This window comes from Bombus pyrosoma, linkage group LG14 (assembly GCF_014825855.1).
Source record: "Bombus pyrosoma isolate SC7728 linkage group LG14, ASM1482585v1, whole genome shotgun sequence".
NCBI lineage: Eukaryota > Metazoa > Arthropoda > Insecta > Hymenoptera > Apidae > Bombus > Bombus pyrosoma.
This window is the reverse complement of record NC_057783.1, coordinates 2,479,121-2,500,515: the sequence shown is the minus strand read 5'-3', so window position 1 is coordinate 2,500,515 and position 21,395 is coordinate 2,479,121. Positions and strand designations below refer to the sequence as shown.

Genomic DNA, 21,395 nt, shown 5'->3' with positions numbered 1-21,395 from the left:
GGTGACCAGTTTTTCAGTCTCAGTCTCGAGCGATTTTAATAGCGATCAATACACAGCCTTTAGAGAAGCAGTTAGCACCGAGCGTCTTAGCGAACTTTCTCTGTATTTATTAATTATTTTTAAATATATTTCACGGTTTCAATATCGAGTAATCTCATCATTTAAACCACACGACCAACCATCCTCTACACTTAGATAGTTCTTTAGATCTGTCACTTAACGCTTTGACTGCCACGGTGGTCATTGGCGACCGGAGAGCTTGAGCTTCTTACAATTGTAAAAATTGAATGAAAATTGACAGTTAGGGCATTTTGAATATAACCGATGAATGGAAGATACTTTGAAATAAAAAGTACCCCATTGAAGGATCAAACATTTTTATTAGAACATCAATAAAAAAAAAAAAATGAGAATAAATCTTGCATCTAACGGTGCACTATGTTTGCATCCATATCTTTGAGGGGTAATCTACGAATATTATCATAAACACAGCTTGGAAAATAATCGTAAATGCTGCTTTATAATCGTATAATTAAAGTTAGAAGCGTGCACATACCTTGCTATTATATATAGAACGAGCAAATACCGTTTACCAATATCTTCTACACGTTTCAACGATATATTCTGCACGTTTTGCTTGCGACGAAATAACGAATGCGAATGGTTTGTCGAAATAAACGAAGCCTCGTTGTAATACGTCGCTATCGACTGTTACCAAGGTGCCACGATGGTCACCCGTGACCACCAATAAGATAAACGGTCCATTGGTGAAGAATGTTGTCTTTCATCGTCAATTTATTATTATTTTGCCATCATATACTTTGAATAATAAAAATACTACCGTGGCGTTCTCAGCGAAACATATGATTTCGGCGTGGCAGTCAAAGTGTTAACATATGGGTCCTCGACGCATTCACTGCCATACACGATTCGCATATATATACAGAAATGAACGTGTCAGTATATAACAGTTTAAATCGACGATAAACAAATATGTCCACGAAAAATGCAAATGCTTGCGTCTATCGATAGAAACAGGTCTAGAACGCGTAACAGCTGGCCGTACCGTCTCTGTACCGAAGTAGCAATTTCGCGGATCCAGTTTTCCACGGTGGAAAACGTTGAAAGGCGTCGTCGTCCGACCTCTAGATCGCGGGGTGGACGTTTCCGCAGGGTCCCTCTATCTCTCGAAAGATCGCGAGTGAGTGGGGCTTTTTAATCTTGTGCACGAGGCGTGCACGAGGTGGGCAGGGGTGTACGTGAGCGCCCCGAGGCGACTCGCGTGTCCTTTAATACGTTACTGCCCGCCGCCTACACCCACACCTCATTGGCGTAACGCTCCCTCGTTCGTGCCGCGATTTTCGAGTATGCAAAACGACTTTTCCAAGAATAGCCTCTTCCGTGTGCGGCGTTTTATCTCGACACCTTGAGAAATCGTAAGCATCACCATGCGAACAGCCATGTTCCGGCTGGAACTCCGCGGAAGATAATAATTTCCTCGCTGGATGTTCGATAGAGAGGACAGTTAAAAAAAAAAAGAAAGAACGTGTAACGCGATTATACGAGGGCGTGAATCGTGTCCATGGCGTATAGGCTTCCAATCGTTCGTATTCGTAGGGATGTGAGATTGATATTAATCTTGGAACGGTTCGAGTATTATACGAATATTTTGACCAACTGTTGCGATATACCTGTCATACGCCCCTGTATTTTCATCTCAGTGCAGAAAATCCTCCGTGTTCGTAGCTCAGGCGTTGCCAAAAATTATCCCGTTGAGTGAAAACTACCATCGTTGGTTTAATAGAATTTCCTGTCGTCTATCATCAACACGAATAAAAACCTGACTTTCGAAACAGGAGGATCTAAAACGTTAAACGAATTTGTCGCACATTCACTCGAAAATATATCAAAAATTCCGAGAATGTAGCGGAATAACGTGCCGCCTGGTTCGATCTAGCGTTTGGTCACCGCTACAGGCTATTTCCACAAATAGGTCGAGACTATTCTACCTGATCAGTATCGCCAAACAATCGATTTCTATCAAAATGATCGTAACAGAAACTCGATTAGCAGAAGCTCGATCAACGCTCTAAGAACATCCCTTAAGCTTCTAAGATAAAATGAATGCATGGCATGTTGCGTTTCCCGAAAACCATAGTCGTAGTTCGCGAACACCCAGAATTCAAAGGTGGCCGAAACGGGACCGGACCCGACCGCTGAAACCACTGATCGAGATATTCGGGTAGCGGTAGCACTCGCCTGGTAACATGAAAGAAAAAGGCAGGACCAACCCCGCATATCTGTGCCGCGACGAAGATAAGGATCGCTTTACGGTTCTCAATCCACGAGATGCCCAGGAAAAAATTCCATCCCTCCATTCCGTTTCGTCAAAACCAACGAAACCAATAGAACCGATCCATCGCGGAACCACGTGGTACAACCCAGGGCGATCGTCGATAGAGAGATAAATCCTTGGATGTTGGAAGAGGAGAAGGTTGCAGCTTGGTATACGCATCCTGCACAGGATCGACCGAGACAAAGAGAGGCAGAGAAGGGCAGGAGAAACGGGCTACGCGTGGAGGCAAAGCTGAGAGGCGGAGGACGAAGCCGAAAGAGGAAAAACGGTTTCGTGAACGCGTACGCCGTTGCAGAGTCGTGGAAGCGGGCGGTCGTGGCCGGCATTAATACGGCATTTAATGTTGGAAGGAGGCGTTCCTGGTGCCGAAGACCTGGGGCGGCATCCATCCTTCTTCATCCACCTTCTTACAACGTTTCTCTGCTCGTTCTTCGACAGAGAGGTTCGTCTCTCTCGCGCTGTCATCGCCCCGGACCTAAAGCCTCGACCGCCACCAACGGGCACAAGGATCGTTATTGTTTCTGAGATCGCCGATCCGAAAGATAGCCATCGACACCGGCGACCCTCTTTTTCGCTTTTTTCACCTTCCATCCCTTTTTACTCCGACCCGACTCTTTTACTCTTCTCGTCAGGCCTCCACCTTTCTCTTCATCTTCGTCGAATATACAGTCGAGGGCAAAAATAAGCGGACAGGTAGCGGGAATAGGTATTAACGAAGTTTCGTTAAATACGTCTTCTTCGCGTTGAACGTCAATTTCAAACGATTATTAAACAATCTATGCACTAGCAAGATACATAGCAAACGAAACTCGAATACATAACGCTAAGTAGCAGTTCGTTTAAAATACATCGATACCTTGTTCCACTACCCTTGTTCCACTTATCTTTGCTCCGACTATATGCATAGGGATGCAGTTCCTTCACCTCAGACCTAGGACACTCTAGCTTCTTCTATTTTATTTGATCTCTTTTTTTATTTCGATATATTCCTCTGCAATCTTCCTTCTTCCTTCCTCCTTCCTTTATTTTGTTCTGCCACCATCGATTTCTCGGTTTTCCTCGCGCTCCCCTTTAACCGTGTAAGATTTCGGATTATCTCTCGGGCTTCGTCGATGAGATAAGGAAGATCGATAAGCGGCGATATGGCTTGCAGATTTTCACAGATTTTCAAGATGCCGCCGGGTATGCGAGGTAATATGTATATGAGTATCGGCGTTTCGTTGCGGAGGTTGTGCGTGGTAGTAGGTCGGGATCTACGCTTCGTGAAGCGATAAAGGCATCGAGAGATTGAAGATCAGACGCTGTTTCGGGTTAGCAATCGTAGGACGCGTCGATCGAAGACGGATGATTTTGTATAATATCGAAAACTATGACATTTTGTGATCAAATATTTAGAATATTATAGCTATTAGAATATATACCTATAGCGTATTATACCATAGTATCCTGTCGTCTCACTCTGAATATCAAAGATCTTCGTTCTCGTTCCTACGCGAAATTATCGTCATTTTTCATAATACGTATCGAAGTGTTTGAAGAAACGTAGTGTCAATTAGGCATTTCTTGCTTTACATCGACGATGAAGGTATTTAATACAATTTTAATAACTCAATTTGTTTTGCAAATGAAAAATGTGTTCTGCGAATTAAAAACTTGAACACTTTTATGGCCATACCCAACTACTGTTGCTATTATAATCGAAGGCTCTGTAATTTGCGCCTCGCTCGATTCACGCCTCTGCTCCAGGAAAACGTTTATCGACGTTTATAGTCTATAAAATATGTCCGCAGCCTGTAGACGCGACGCTATTGGTATATTGATCTGTCTCAAAATTAAATACAGATTTTGTGACTATATTCATGAGGCTCGTAAAAAGGCCGTTTGAGTATGATTGACTTCTGGTAAATATTCGATCGCGATATCATAGGTTTATATCGGATAATTAGTTACATGCCACCGTTGCAAAATATACAGTTGAAGTAAGTTAATTGATGGATTAGTCGTAAAATTTTAATCAGCTAATTCTACGTTAAAAAGTTGGTCGAATGTTACGACGATCGATAATTTTATGCGTTTCAAATAGTTGTGGTGTAAAATAAAACGTATAGGAAATTTGTTAAATACGACAATGAAACGTATTTATCATATATAATGAGACATTCGAGTAATTATGTCTACTTGTTTAAAATATTATTAAAATGTATATATCAAATTTTCAATTTGTCCAAGCTTGCTCTTTAGCAGAATGATTTATGCGATAATTACTAATTTTTAGAATGACATAAATTATGATATTGCTTGCAGAAAAGAGAAAATTAAATTTCTTCCGAGTACAGCCTTCTGCTATATCGTCTAGTTCCACGAAGATCGTTCAAAAATATCAGAAAATTTCACGTTTGATAATTTACAGTTTAGAATTTTTATAGAATGAAATATAACAAACGAAGCTACGCTCTTCGCCTACGTTAAAAAACGCAGCATAACAATTTCTTAAGTCTCCGAGTTTCTTAGGTCTTTCGACCAAAATAATTGTATCTAAGAGTAAGCGAAAAACGCTAGCAAAAGAGAATTTACTCAAAAATGGATTCGTAAATCTATTTTGAATTTCGCAACGCGGAAGGGGCGTACGATTTCTAAAACGTTCATTCTGCCAGCTTTTTCGAGCAAACCTTCTCAGTGTCTCGTACGTAAAAAAAGATTTCACGATCTATCCAACCGTACCATCGAAGAATTCAAGCGTAGTAAATACTTGCGCATAACGGTGCACAACGCGATGTGTAATAACGCTGAATCTCAGCGGCGCAAAATGTATATTTTGCTTTGAAAATGATCGCGCGAAATTGTAGTGCAGTAGGCTGCATTTGCAAATCGCAAATGCCAGGCAAAGTGCAACCCACGGCGCGCCGGCAGCGAGCTTGCATTGTTCTCGCGAATTAGTAATGAAAATAAAACGAAAAGGAGACATTAAATTTAGGATATATAGCTGTGATCGGTTTAGGTAATGACAAAGCAGATTTTCCACAAGATATTAATGGATTTCGGTTGAGATAATATTATCAGGAGTAGAATCTCGATTATCGGCACATCGATTAAGAATGGAAGATTTATTTTGTATTTTATCGTTAAGATATTTATTCTGTTGCTAATCGTTGACCAAATTCCGTTCAAGCAGGAAGGTTTCTCAGACCCTCCAAGTGTCAGCTCCATCAGCAGGTTACTTCGCGGTGGACGACCTGGTGATGATGGGAAAAAGGACTACACCATCGATGGCATACTAGGCGGCGGTGAGTACACGATTAGAATTTAGTATATAAAATTTATTTCAAATTTAGTGTAACTCTTTGCATTAAACAGAAACATTCGAACGATCGCTTTGAACTCATTTTCTTCGTCATGTGCGTATCACAAACGACAACTGGAAATATCAAACTACCAAAAATTTCCAATAACTGTCGCTAGAGCTAACTACGACGTTTGCTATATTTCCTCTTGCATATTCGTTTCACTGAGATAACTAAAGATTCTCTGTTTTTTATTATTTAATTTGTACTTTACAATTTGTCCAGCTGGGCATTTGGTAAATTTTTCTAACTTAATTGCTAAACAACATGTGGGATACCATCTTCGGGTTTGTCTATTTTATTCCTTTAACGAGTTCAGTGGAGTGTTTTCTTTTTAGTCTTCTTTCAATGGGAGTAAAGATTCTCTTGACCACAAAAATCCTCGTCACATCATCCCTACAATTTTCCTCTGTCTAGTTTGCCAAAGTAATTAGACTATCGAAGATAATCTCTACGACAATCTTAGCCCGAAACTCGAACCTCGCTACAGAACAATCGCCTCAAGATTCGATCGCGTAACTAAAACGCAAACGTCGCGATTGCACAAGATACAGAAAGATACGTGGCGCGCGTCATCGGCGTGTTAATTATTCATTGGCCGGAGGAAGGAAAAACGCGTGGATAGAAACTTAGAGGCAGAGAATGATGACGAGTGATAAAACGTAAAAAAGAGAGGAGGTGGTAGCGATGCGAGACGATATCGCGAGACGAAAGACGAAAAGAAAGAAGAAAAACACGGCCGCCGATCCATCGTCGGAGGGCATCAAGAGCTTTTAACCTCTGCTGTATCTACGAACGAAGTTTGACGTACGCGAGCGTGTGTACAGGACTTTAAGTCCGGTCCTACGTCGTCGGTTAGGCCAAGTTAGTCCGAATGAGCCGGGAAGCCTTCAGGATTTAATCTTCGGTGGGCGTGAGCAGGATTAGCCAGGTTGCCCACACGTCCGACAAACGGATTACAGGAGTGTCAATATCTTACGGGGCACGCATTATCCCTCTTCTTCTTCGTCTTCTTCGTCTTGTTCTTCTCCTTTCTTAGTCTTTCTCGTCGTTTTTCTCATTTCATTCGCGATCCGTGCACTCCCCTTTTCGAGACTTCCTTCTTCAAGTTCTGAAGGATTATTTTTGCTCGTCATCCCTCTTACTCTTCTTCGCGGATATGTATCAGAAAATGGAGCAAATTACAGATACACGCGGTGAATGAGTCGATGGTCCATAGCGGATGTTTACGTATTTAGAAATGTACAGAACACGCGACAGATCGCTTATTTCTTTTTATTCTTTCTCTTAGGCATATTCCATATAAAATGGAGCAAATTATTGTAAATACGTATAACGAACGATTCAAAGATGTATATGTATTTTATAGAAAATTCTTAAGTGCGGAAATGTAGAGAATATTCGGTAAGTTAGCGCGATAAAATATTCTATAAACGAAATCTCTGCTCACATTTCGTATAAAATCGCGTAACCGCAAAAGTTGCAAAAATATGCAAGATCGAAGAAATTGTTTAATCGAATATAATAAAAAAATAGCTACACAGTAACTTATTCTTAAGATAAATGAAACGGCGCGTGAAAGGATGAAAGATGTCCAAATGAAGAAATCAGAAATTGTACGTGAGCGATACAAGAAACTGATCCTGCTTACAAGTCAATTTCGTCTTGCCCATCTAATCGATCAAATAGCCAGGAAAAAGAAACTCAAGGACAAAAACGTTCCGTTCGTACGTAGCATAGAAACAAGGTATATCCTCGTCGATTAACATCCAGCGTGAAAAATACTACAAAGCCAAATGTTCCCCACCAATCTGCTGCAACAAAATTCCTCCACGAGTATCAAGCACTCAGGCACGATTTCAGGCGACATCGAGTCACTGCCCGTTGACACGAGGCGGGAATTTGTTTTCGTGAGTGATACAGGTAGACAAGGAGGAATTAGCGGTACAGGTGTTCCGAAGTCTTAAAAGTCGGGACCGTCAGGCGCGTTGCCGCGGTCAAGAAGGGAGGCAGAAAGAGAGACGATTGAACGTGGAGAGAGACGGCTTCTCATAAATAAAAATAGTCTGCGCGAGCGAGGGAGGAAACGGAAAGAGAACGAGAGACGAAGAAGAAGCAACGGACAAGGAAAGAGACGAAGAGGGAAGACATGGTGGTGGAAGAGACGCGCGTATACGTGCGTTTATTTTTAGAGAGAAAACGAGAGGGAAACGGGCCCAGGAGAAGAAGGTGGGAGAAGAACGGCTAGATCCTTCGATCGTGGATCTTGGAGAATGCGAGGAAAGAGGCGAGAGGCAAAGGGATTGTAGGGCCCTGCGAGGGTCCCGCGGAGATCAAACGGGCCGCCTGCCACACGTCGGCAGTGGTGCTCATTTACGGACCCCCGTAACCACCGTGACACCTTGCAATGCAGCCTATTGATGAATAAGTTTCATGCGAGTCTCTCGACGTGTTGGCTTTCGACGGTTACGAAGAAAAGGGGCTGGAAATGTAAAGACAATGGAATTTTTTCGTTGTCGATGCTGTTTAGCTGTGTGCAAGATCTTTTGAAAATGACGAAAACGATGATTATTTTTAATCGGTTGGAAATTTTTGCGAAGAAATACCACGTCGTATTATTTTTCTCCAACGATTGCGAAATATCAGATGAGAATTGTATCGGGTGATGTCTTCTTTCTGATAATAACGTTAACTAGAATATTCGTCGCAACGACTACATGGAATATGAACGTAAATGGATCTGCATAATTTTCAAGATACACGACACGTTAGAACCTTTTCCGAACCAAGCGTCAGATAATAATTTATTTGGAAAGAAGGAACAAAGGTTGCTACGTCTTCTTCGCGATTCAACGCTTGCCCGTAGCAGTAAATGGAGAGAAACTAATGAAATTACGTGAATCGCTGCTAATGTTGTAAAAGCAGTACCGTTAATATATTGAGCGTCGAAGAAACTGCGTGGACGAAGATCGATTAGAGCATTAATTGCCTACTCCATTGAAAATAGATCTGATCCAGACGATGTAACGACGAGTTAGACGTGAAATGATTAATAACGGCGTAATTGTAAATATAATAATGGATATTCAATGGAAGTACATCAAGCTTAATTTACATAATTAGAAACAGTCATCTAATAGATAATGAAAAATCTAAATAATCTAAGAACGAGTAAGCTATTTACGAATCTCACATTGGATATGGTGTTCGATGTAGCCCTGAAAGAATAATTACTCGAATAAAAGCTACACCTCGGCGTAAAGAAATATTTAAATATAATCCGACGTTTAACTGCTAACTGATCCGCAAGTACCTAAACGACGCGAATATTAATAAAGCTGTTACGATTAACGTTAAAGTATGTTAATTAGATACAACGTTGGAGATAGGGGTGAATGAATATTAATAAAATGCGAAGCGGAACAGGTGTAAAGCCATCGAGGGCTGTTGTTGAAGCGTTTCGTGAACGAAGTGTTACGGACCGCTTTAAAACTGAACCCCTCAATTACAGATATCCATCGGCATAGACCGTGCTCGAGCATTCATCGTCCCTGCAAATGACCGTCGTTAATGTTTAATACCTTTTAATTAAAAGTTAATCCATCAAACTTCTTTCTCGCGATCTCGCGAGAACGCACGTAATTATCACGTTTAATCGTCGCTGGGGTTGTGCGATCGTTAAACCCAAATTAAATCGCCTAAACGGATAGTTTAGAATTCAAAGATTAGCGTCCATTAATTTGCGAAATTTTTGACGCAAGGTGTGACAAACGTTCGTTTCGATAGCTCAATCTTCTTTCGTGAAACGAACGTTGCGTAGGAATTCTTCGATTCCGCCCGCGTCGTTTTCTGATTTAATTCGAAACGGTAATGTCGGTGAATTAAGAGAAATATATGGAAAGGAGTAATCTGTTTAGGAAAGGAATAAATTATTATGTGATATAGCGGTACAACTACTATAGTTTACTATCGAGAGATAGTACATTCGCAACTTTTAACGTTTCTTGAACGAAACCAATGATCGTGCGGTGTTTTGAATTAGCATATCGAAATAGATACTAAACTAACCAGTGGAAGGCACTAGAACCCATAAACTATCAATTTGCTTGTATTATAGCTGCCACACCCGTGGGTGGTGCCTATGGAAATTCAACGGCTAAAACATTAAAAGTGTTGAAACAAGACTGGAATTGCAACGTACAAATTTGAAGGTCACAGATATATAGGGCTAAAGATTCTGTCAGCTGTACCATTTTCCTTCCTGGATGCGGCGAATTGTACAGATCGCTTGCTAGCTTCCAATACCTTCACACAGTGCAAATATGTACACCCCATTGCATAACCATTACGATCCAAGAATCACTATCCCATGTAACATCTTACTCGCTGCACTGTAAGTCCAGACTCATCACGCGCACAGATCCTTCGAATCTAGAAAAATACAATACAAATAGCTCGCGTCTTTGCTACCTTCGAAAACGCTTCCACCCAAATCCTAAATATTCACGCGAAGAAAATTACGTAATACTTGCAATATCAATTCCAAATCGTTGATAGAATACCCAACAAATACGAGATAAAGTTGAAAAACTAAAAAAGACGATTTCAAATGTCTAACTGGTAGTACAGCCGCGATCAATTTTTATACGTCGTTTCACTGATAATCCGAAGCGTCCGATTTTTATGCATAGTAAGCGTTTTAACGTTGGAGAACAGTGGTGTACGCGGATTCGCGCTACGCAGAGAAAGGACAATGGACGAATTCCATCGCGGATGGCGAAGGAATACGAGAGAGCGGTCGTGATAGGGAGCACCTCTGAACGGATATACTCGTACAGCTCGGCCACGAAGGTGTCGGCCGAGTATAGGTGTCGGCAGGCGAGCAGGAATGACACGTAGCCTGTGGCTTTCTCATTCCTTCTTATTCCGTTCCTTTGGCCGAGGCCGCCGACGAGGGATTAGCCTAATGGGTCCTGCCCACCCTCTCCTTCTCTCGCTCTTCTCTCTTTCTCTCTCTCTTATTCCTTTCCACGTGTGTTATATGTATATCCATTCCGATGCTTTACACTTTACACCACCTCCGACCTCCTACGTAATCAGAACCAACCGACCCGATGAGCAACGCCGCTAAGTGATTCACAATCAGGTTTATTGATTGTATCGACGATCGACGCGCCGCTGAGAATTCGAGACATTGATTTAACCGATCCACCTAAGTACACTGACACGCGAGAAGAGATAGAACATGTCATTAGGGTCTGGTAGAGGTGTTGAAAATCCAGTAAATTTAACGGATTGTAAGGTAGCATAGGTCTATTTTAATCGATCTATTTACGTATTTAGTCATCGTAAAAAAGACGCAAGGCTGAGGATCCACGGAACGTGACGAGTTACGAGGCGAAGGATTATTTAGCTTGCAAAGACACTTGAGCTCGAGCTAGCAACGAACGAGTTCGCCTTGTAATTCGTCGAACCTCACGTTCAAAGACAGACTATTTAACTCGTTATTAGCGCTGTGTAAACACTTACTTACGAGTACATCGACGACCATAGTTTTCTAGGAGGATAGAATTTTTACGAGAGTAGAATCTCTGTACTCGTTAGAAGTAAGTTTGTTCGATAAATGTTAATATTGCCAGCTGTAATTACCATAATTTCATAGCGTATTATCTTACTAGCGGAAGGTATTTTGTTGCTCGTTTTATCGCTTCTTACAGAATATCCGCGTGTGTTGGCACTGGTGTTTGACATCGCGTCAAACCGCTCGTAAACCTTCAATTCATATTTTAATCACATCTGAATACATAATTCGATAGAAATAATATAAAACAACGAGTTGAACCGCCGCCTTAACACGGGCTACAGTGTTGCCCGGAAACAACGCTCGATAAACCTATAAGAGACACGATATTATCGCTAAAAGTATGAAATAAATGTCAATGGTTCGGTCCACGTTGATCCCAGCGAACCTTATCGAAACGATCGAGGGAAAAAAGACAGGCGAGAGACGGTTGCGTCTCGATGCAATGAAGCATCAACGTTAAAAAAGAATGGGAGCAAATGAAAAAGAGGTGAGGGGCGAGTGTGTCAGAATGGAAAAAGGAGCAATGTCAAAGAAAAGGAGCAGCCTGTCCGGCGTGATATCAAGCCGTGTATCTAATATGTTACGCTGCAAGCTGTTGCGGTCCTTGTCACGCGAGCATATAATCCTTTTCAGATCGAGAATACACCGACCGATCCATGTAATGGTTCACGTTTGATTGTAATCTGTGAAACGGTACCTGGTAAAAACATTAATGCAACCGGGCGAGATTGAGGCGGTCGGATGAAAAGTAGTTTGAGATTACGTCGAATTGGGAAGTGTGACACTCGAAGAATCGTAGATTCGATGAAATCTTAAAAATTTCACAATACACGTTGCTCGAGCATTGCGCCACCACCAGGCAAAATGATAGCGATAAATCATTGCGGTACATAAACCATGCGAGTTGCTGCCTTCGATTAGGAGACATAGGTGCTTTCTAGGAATCGGCAATTTGCGAGATTTATAAATGCAGCTGCAGAGTAACGTTTACCAAGCGCAAAATGCTCGATCGAATCGAAGAATAATTAACCGAGCTTCTCAGAGAACAAACGTATCGTTCTACGGATAAAAGTAAATGTAAGATAATTAAATGTAAAATTGTGTGTTGGAAAGAATATGTTAGGAATTAAAGTTACAATCGCTCAAAGTTATTTGAAATAAAATGCACAAACTCGCATGGTCGACTCTATAAAAGCAAAGTATAAGCTCGAAGCACGGGTTCAAAATTAAAATAGAAATTTTAAATGCGCATTTCGTCGCTTCCAAATTCTTCAGAAAGATCAATCTGCTATTCAGAACGATGATCGATGTATAATTCTATCTGCTTGGGAAACGTTCGAAGATGAAACCGTTTCGAGTCGACGTTCGCTGTGATTTCCTTTTTGCCAAGCTAAAGACGGAAACGGGCCTTAGATCCGAGCTTAAAATTTTGCCGTGCGATTTCCACCATGAACAGAGACCACCATGCTCGCGGTTAATGATCCTTGGGCGGTGACTTCTTTACAATTCCCAAGAGTACCTACGTGCCCTGATTTGTACTTGAAGAACTGCGCTATAGTGGTTCGGTCAGGTCGATACACGGGGAAAGAATAGTCGTTCGTGTTGACAGTCTTGTCCCATCGACCTCCTCTTTCTTCCCTTGCGGCCAATGCTGACAACAAGATAAATTATAGTCATTCATGCGGTTCGCTCTTTCTACACCATTTTATGGTTTCGACGCCGTTTCGGCTCGATCTTGTTCACTTTAATCTACAAAATTTAATTTCCCTTTACGTAAGAGCTACTTTATCGTCGCTATGTATTCGAGGAAAGATACTCCACGATGCGAGGAAAAGCGAAATTAAGAATCAACGAACTCGAAGAATTTTATTATTTTTCATAGGCGCGAAAGCTTCCCTGGAAAAGAAATTTCGTTACGTGAAAAGTAACGAGATATATGTGGGAAATGGAAAATTGAAAAGTGGGATACGTTCAGTTGTGAAACTATTGCAATTCGAATGAAACGCAAGTAGACGTAGTGGGACTATTAAAATTAGAAAAACCACGAAAGGTACGTAGACCAAAAAGATCGAGACTCGCAACGATGCTACCAGAATTGCAAATACGATCAATTCTAACGAAACGTAGCTGTAGATGAAATTTATTCAACTGTTTCGAATAATCAGACAGCGAGTTCGAGTGCGATATTTTAAACAACGACGCATATACCAGTTTGCCATGACAAGCACATGGTTCCTTCCTCGTCTTACCACGAGGGAGCGTTGACAGGAAAATAAAATGCGCTCTCGGATGTCAACCGCTTCGCGGCTCATTGTTGGCATTTTGTAGACATTTGTTACCATTTAGGGGACCTCACACACGCTCTAAGACCCCCTAGGACCGCTGCGAGAGAGAAAGGTGGGACAGGGAGGGCCCGACTAGATTTATAACCTACGAAGGTGCGGCACCTTTTCCACCATTCAGGCCGCGATTCGACACGCGGAAAGCAAAAGGGAGGCGCAGGAAAGCGGCGATTCTCCCTACGACACAACGGATGCAGAACAGGAACCAACGTTGTTTGCTCATGGCGCGATACGTTTGCCTCGTTTTTACTGCGGAAGGGGGCAGATTCGACGCCTCCGTCGTCCTTTCGAACAGCAAAATTTTATCCTCCACCGTGATTTTCCATGATTTTCCATGATTTTCCATGACCAATCCGTTCGTTGTACGAACTTGTACAAGCTGCTTGCGAAGCTCTAAACGAGCACTCGTAAGTTTCGAGAAATTGCAAGCAGCGATCGAATCGCGAGGATCAGAATGGCATTACCGTTCCATCGAATTAATACAAAATAGCCTTCTAACGAATTAATACAAAAATTCGACAAACTTTGAGGTCTCCGCTCGTGGGTAGATTCGAAGAGAGTAGCCGAAGAATGTGGTTTTGAGCGGACGAAGAATTGCCATAAAATTTAGCCCTTGCAAAATATCGGCGAGGAATTCCTATTGTTGATATTGTTTTTCCTTCAAAGTTGCTAAGGGAAATTTCGCTTAAAATCGGCGATTCTTCGATCGTTCTGTTCGAGCTTGTTCTCGCGACGAGAATACACAGACAAGACGTTCATCGATATCCACGGCACATGATCAGAAGCTGATATACGACGTTGGTTGACGCACGACAAATGCCTGACCAGTGAATTACTCGCTTCACACGGGACGATCTCCGGCTGTCGGTCGGGTTTACTCGTTGATAGGCACAATCAATATCGGCCCTCAACCGAGATGAAAAGAGAGGCGATTGGCTGAATAGAACGCGTGAAAAGATGCGTGTAATCAATTAGAGAGGGCCGCGAAGTCGAGAGCAAATATCTCTTTCGAAGCAACGTCATCCTGAAATGTGCTGGTCAGCATCCCTGCTGAGCAAAGTCCTGTACGTTTACATATGAACGAGAGACTGTTGCGCCGTATAACGAACCTCGATATCTGTTCACGACCGCTTGGAACAGTTGTAAATGGCTAGATAACTCGTCACCTACGTACGCTTCTTCTCTATGGCTTCGGTGTAAAGTAAAATCGTTCGCACTTTGACGTTCCTGTTCAATCTTCGGCGTCAGCTCTATTGATTTTTCACAAAACACTTTGACTGCCACGTTGGTCATATATGACCCGCCACGGTTTCTCCACGGTGGTCATTGGTGACCGGAGCGCTTGAACTTCTTACAATTGTAAAAATTTTATGAAAATCGACAGTCAGGGCATTTTGAATATAACCGATAAATAGAAGATACTTTGAAATAAAAAGTACCCCATTGAAGGATCAAACATTTTTATTAGAACATCAATAAAAAAATGAGAATAAATCTTGCATCTAACGGTGCACTATGTTTGCATCCCTATCTTTGAGGGGTAATCTACGAATATTATTATAAACACAGCTTGGAAAATAATCGTAAATGCTGCTTTATAATCGTATAATTGAAGTTAGAAGCGTGCACATACCTTGCTATTATATGTAGAACGAGCAGATACCGTTTACCAATATCTTCTACACGTTTCAACGATATATTCTGCACGTTTCGCTTACGACGAAATAACGAATGCGAATGGTTTGTCGAAATAAACGAAGCCTCGTTGTAATACGTCGCTATCGACTGTTACCAAGGTGCCACGATGGTCACCCGTGACCACCAATAAGATAAACGGTCGATTGGGGAAGAATGACGTCTTACATCGTCAGTTTATTATTATTTTGCCATTATATGCTTTGAATAATAAAAATACTGCTGTGGCGTTCTCAGCGAAACATGTGATTTCGGCGTGGCAGTCAAAGTCGCTCTCATACGCGAACGTTGTTAATAAACCCGCTGTAATTATCCTTATAAATTCCTATCCTCGCTTCTTGCCAATTATCCAGTTGAACAAGCTTCGAGACTGACTCGTCGACAGTCATGCAACGAATTAAATGCCATGAAAAGTACAAACGAAATCCAACGAAAATGGAACTCAATGAAAAGTGCGGTTCCTCCATAGAGGAAACTCGATAAATTCCAATCTCTGCTTTCGACTAATTATACATAATATAAAAAAGAATCTCAGAAAGTGGTGTTCCTCGAAATTCAATTATACGAAATTGAATCAGGTTAAATTATACGAACATAGCGCGGGAGCTTGGCACGTCCCAGTCTCCACCTCGTTCGACTAACTATACGTATAACATGATGAATATAAAATGAAACTGAATTAAATTAAACTATATGAACAGGGTACGAGGGGGTCTCTTAAATTCCACGATCTCTTTCTATGTACTTTCAATTAACTAAACAAGAGGAAGCTTGAAATATACCGTTGCTCGAAGTTAAATTAATTTGTATTATTATTGGAGTTCCAATCTCCGCTTTTAACCAGCTACGCGTATAGCAAAGGGAATATTTGAAAGTGATGATCCTCGAAATTGAAGAGAATTAAATTAAATTAAGTTATATAAACGAAGTGCGAAAAAGCTTCTTAAAAAGCTCCGCTTTTGTTTAACGAAGGAAAAAGAGGGAAGATGCGAAAGTGGCGTTGCTCGAAATGAAATTAATTTAAATGGAATCACAGCCACGTAGTATGAAAGAAGGTAGCGAGTTCCAAGATCCGCTTTTAACTAACAACGTGAGAAGAAGAAGCTTGGAAAGTTGCGTTTCTCCATTCGATCCAAAGGCTACCGGTCGCAAGAGTAAAATTTCCCGCGTTGGACACGAACGACAGAGGAGACTCGGTGATCCCTTTGGCGGCACCTTTGCCGGCCCGTACGCATTTCTTCTATGACAAACGGAAGAATGGAAGAATGCTTCGGAGACAAGTTGCATTTACAATAAAGCCGACGGACACCCGGTTTAAATTCCTGTCACCTCGTGGTGGGACACCGCGGACCAACTCGGACAGACCAAAAAATGTTCTTCGATATTTCACCACGACGGCACATTAAACCTACTACGATCATCGAGACGCGTACGTTTCGTACATTCATTGGACATTTAATGACGACTGGGATCGCTTTATAAGGACGATCCTGAAATTTTTCTAATAACCCGAGAACCGAAACGAAATTGTCAAACTCGAGGATCGCAGATTGTTTAAATTTTTCTTGTTTTTTTAGCTTCTTATTGGTTTACAATGTTATTGGATGCGTTTCTGAAATTTTTTTTATATCTCACAATTATACGTAATTATAGTTACTAAGTTATCCTGCCTAATTTTTTACTCTTTATTATTCCTGATAGAAACAACATGTAATTAAGAACAATTAATTCTAGACTTATTTCTTGAATACGGTCATTCTTATAAATAAACGATGTTTTTCCTAATATCTAGAAACTCGTCTCGTATACTTTTCCAAAACATATATTATCCTATTCGTTCATTTTATTTCAATAAATCTTTAGAAACGGTAACAAAACATAGAAAACCACAAAGGTACCGACATTGTGTCATCGAGAAAAAGGGAATCCTTTTGCTTGAGAAACGGCGACGAGTCATGTTTTGCCTTTTGGACAGTAGAACCTGTCTCGAATCGTTTGCCATGCTATGAACAATACCCTCTTTTCCTGTGGTTTTCACTTTGTGCCGGGGAACGGCCAAGCCTGCGACAGAAGTGTGCAATTTGCCTGTCGAATTCCCAGCGGCGGTCTTTTGAAGTGGCTCCACTTTCTGGAGGCCGCGTCACATTTGTCAAAATTTGATCCCTCTTCTTTGCGAAATATTACTATCCTTCTCTGCACGAGAAAAAATCTCTGCTTCTAACATTCTTCTTTGGAATTTTAATAGAATTTTTTAGAATTCTCAATGGAGATTTATAGAATACTGTCTTCCAGATCGTGTTCCTTAAAAATTGCTTCGCCTTGAAACTTTCATAAGGAAAACCATATGACGAACATTTATTTCATATTTAATTATTTCAATACAACCTGAATACGCTGTCTTTGTACTTAATTCGTTATTTAATATTATTGAAATGAATATAATACAAAATACTTGTATTATTTTTTATTAACACTCGACTTTTGCGGAATTAAATTAATTCCGCGTGATTTTAAACATTTCTATAAACTGGAAATTTTTCGTTGCATTTAAAAAAAGCCTATAATTATATACATAATGTAAATTGCGCGCGAGTTCATCGTATAGCTTGCGTTTAATAGCGGCGCGCGTGATAATCGTTAATAACCGATCGATTAAATAGAAATTCATCCTCAAAATTGTCTGTGGAAATTGTTGTTTATAACTTTAAGTATGTTCGCGTGCAATTTTGATTCGAATTTCGAGTCTAGTTTTCAAGTAATTAAATATTATTCCAAAAAATAACTCAACCAATATAGTCAGTATCTACATACGCGTAAAAATTTGTACGCCTCTACAGACGTATTTCGAAATTCGAACAAGGAAGAAAATTATGATTCTAGCTAGGAAGATGCAATAGCAAAAGTTGACAAAATAATCCACTAAATTGGATTTGTCCAAGTGAAAACTTGATCAATTTGCGCATGTAGAAATACTATCCACAGATAGGTTCTGATAGACGACGATGAAAAAATGAAACTAATTTCCGTCCGTTCTGTCCTGATTCTGACTCTTCCCTGATTCTTTCCGTTTTGATGAAAAATATTCATCTCAATACACAATTTAATGATATTCGTTCTTGTCATACACTGTTGCGTTTCTTACCTGCGATTAACCAGGTACTGTCATCTATCGAATAAAGAGGCAGCATGAACTTGACAGGTGTAAGAGTAGGTGGCAGCACTCGTCTGATCGCAGCATTCAGCTTTCACTCAGAACCAAAAACATCCAAGTTGTCTTTCCTTCCTCGATTTGATACTCGACACTTGATATGCCGATTGTTAAATGCCTCTTGTTCGTTGTATCGGTGATTCTTAAACTGTGATTGTAATAATAGAAAATGTAATAACATAAGTAATAAAATAAAACAAATAATAAGAGCCAAGCAGCCCATGCGTACAATTAATAATTCCAATACGTCAGAAACAAATAAATCAAACTGCATTTCCATAACTAACCTTGCCCAAATCTTTTCCAGGAATCACACTGGGAGATCAAAGTGTGTCACGCAAAAATTCCTTCCTTCAGAAACCTTCTTTCATCAACGCAAACAACACTCGGAAGAACATTCAAGACGTGTTCTCTTTCTCAATTCGATACTCGAACCAGTAATGCCAATTTTCATATCCTCTTACTCATTGTATTCATGATTTGTAAACTAAATATTCTCTTCGTATTCTTTAAACACTTCCTTCGTATTTATTCGGCCAAATATAAGAACCCAAACAGCTCGTGCGTCTATTTCTCTCAATGGCAGTAAAAAGCACAAGGATATATAACAATATACGGATCACGAAATAAGCCAATAAAGATGACCATTGCGATCAATCGAAGCACAGTTTGCTCCTAAGTCGACTCTCTATTGTATCATCGATTGTCCGCTATTATCGTTCAATCGAGCGTCCAGAAACGAGGCCCATTGTTGGATCGAGGATCGATTCCTCGTGGTTGAGGTTATTGAAATACTGTTCTTCGCTTCCATCGAACGTGTCCAACGAATCGTTTGGGGAAAACGAAATCGGAGCTCTGGCACGGTCGATTTCATCTTCAATTGCTGACGCGTTTCGCGTGCTCTTTTAACTGGTAGAATGAATGCAAGAATAAGGAGAGAAGTTTGTTATGACAGGAAACTATTTACGTACCTTTGATGGGGATTACTTCTCCTGATGTTTGCTTACCTGCGAATTTGTTTCGTGAAGCGGAATTAAATGGCGTGAAAGCTGCAGACTGTTTCAGAGAACGCGGAGAAATCGTTCGATTCGATTTCGAGAAATCTATGAGTACGAGAATTTCTTCTTTCGATCTTGGAAGGTTATGTGTTTTCCTAGTTAATATCTAAGTATATTTTCTTTAATATTCTTCTTAAATAATTACATTTATTTAAGTATTAAATAATTAAGTAAATAATAAAGTATTTGCAGTTCTAGGTACTACTGTAGATACTAGGAATTATCGTATTTCTTAGCTTGATAACGTGATATGAAAATCTTGTGCTTGAATCTCGCGCTTCAAAAATTTTACGTGTACGTCAATTTTACCTATGTATTAATTATCCGATCGATAATTAATTAATTTCAAAGTTCATAAAAGCATTATATTCTGATATATATTATATTTAAAAAGCTAAAAATAGGTAGGTATATCATTTAGCATGTAAATTGCGTATCGTTGAATGTGATTAATTAATCATAAAGCTGCATCGTGGCTCGAAATTAATCCGTATAATGCAGAGTAAATAAGATGATAGCATGATTCAACGATCGACAGGTCGTTGTGGTGATGAATCCGATACGGAAAGCGAACCTGGAATTCCTCTAAAGCGAAAGCAACGGAGAAGCAGGACGACATTCACTGGGGAACAACTAGAACAACTGGAGACAGCGTTCCAGCGTGCTCAGTATCCGGACGTTTATGCTAGGGAAGAATTGGCTCAGAGGACTGGTCTCACGGAAGCAAGAATTCAAGTGAGTCTCATGCCTTTTGTCGAGTATCCTGACAATTTACCCTTTTTGCGTTTAGTCGTGCGAGGAACGTGAAAATTACTGAGGTATTCAAGATATACATGTATATTCACAGAATGCCTCGTATGGTTAAAATAAATAGTACACTTTGAAAGAGATTCAAATGGAAAACTAGTTCCTTGTTACAGGGTGAGTTATACAATAGCTGAACGAAAATCTTAAATTATGTACTGAATGGAAATATTTCAATTTTAGGAATGAATAGAAGGATGTTTATTCAACTATATTAGGTCAAGCAACGAGTTTATTCGCATTTTTTAAAGAAGTACATGAAGATGTTATTATTCATCGTACAATTTAAAATTTCTATTTTTTTTCTTCTTCTTTTTTTTTTTACTTATTAGAAAGTATTACAAATATCAAATTTTCCTGGGACGACTCTTAATTAGATTTTTCATTCGTTAATTGGAAAGAATACCTTGCTACTTTAAACACTACGTCGATATTTATACAATGGCTACAAGATGTATTGGCGCACCATTGTATTTTTCGTATAATTTATTTATAATTTGACTATGAAAATGAATTGACTATGAAGTTCTATACTCGATATTTGAATCAAACTTTACACACTTCTAATTCCAGGTGTGGTTCAGCAATCGCAGAGCGCGACTACGAAAGCATGCAGGAAGCATAGTTCACTCGGTAGCAAACTTGCCATTGACTCCCTGTCAATATGCGAGCCACGAGCTTGCGCAAATACCGCAGGTCCCTCAAATACCACCTGGAATAACGCAAGTTCCAACCACGTTGCACCATAGTCCAACGACGTTGCAACAAGCAAGCACCGCTGTTCATCAGGTTCCAGGAACCAATGCGCAGATGTCAACCACCACTTCCGTGGCCCAAGTGCCTTCCACGATCGGTAGTGCCCTTCAAGGACACGCGGTGTCGATTTCGGGACATTTGAGTTCTTTACAGGGACACGCAATGCAACTTGGACAAGTACCGACGATTCAGCCTCCTGCGGCTCACGGGGCACCTACGACCCTCTCTCATAATCCTGGTGAGTTGTGTTA

The 21,395-nt window shown here is 40.5% G+C and overlaps 1 protein-coding gene across 1 annotated transcript in view; it reads left to right on the top strand.

The window, feature by feature from the left end:
• Nucleotides 1–21,395, top strand: part of LOC122575147 (protein gooseberry-neuro-like) — a 29,474-nt gene that overhangs the window by 5,981 nt on the left and 2,098 nt on the right. Inside the window, exons 3-5 of the mRNA XM_043743706.1 lie at nt 5,529–5,640; nt 20,123–20,319; nt 20,962–21,382. Coding sequence (XP_043599641.1) covers nt 5,529–5,640; nt 20,123–20,319; nt 20,962–21,382 — 730 coding nt within the window. The remainder of the gene's footprint in view (nt 1–5,528; nt 5,641–20,122; nt 20,320–20,961; nt 21,383–21,395) is intronic.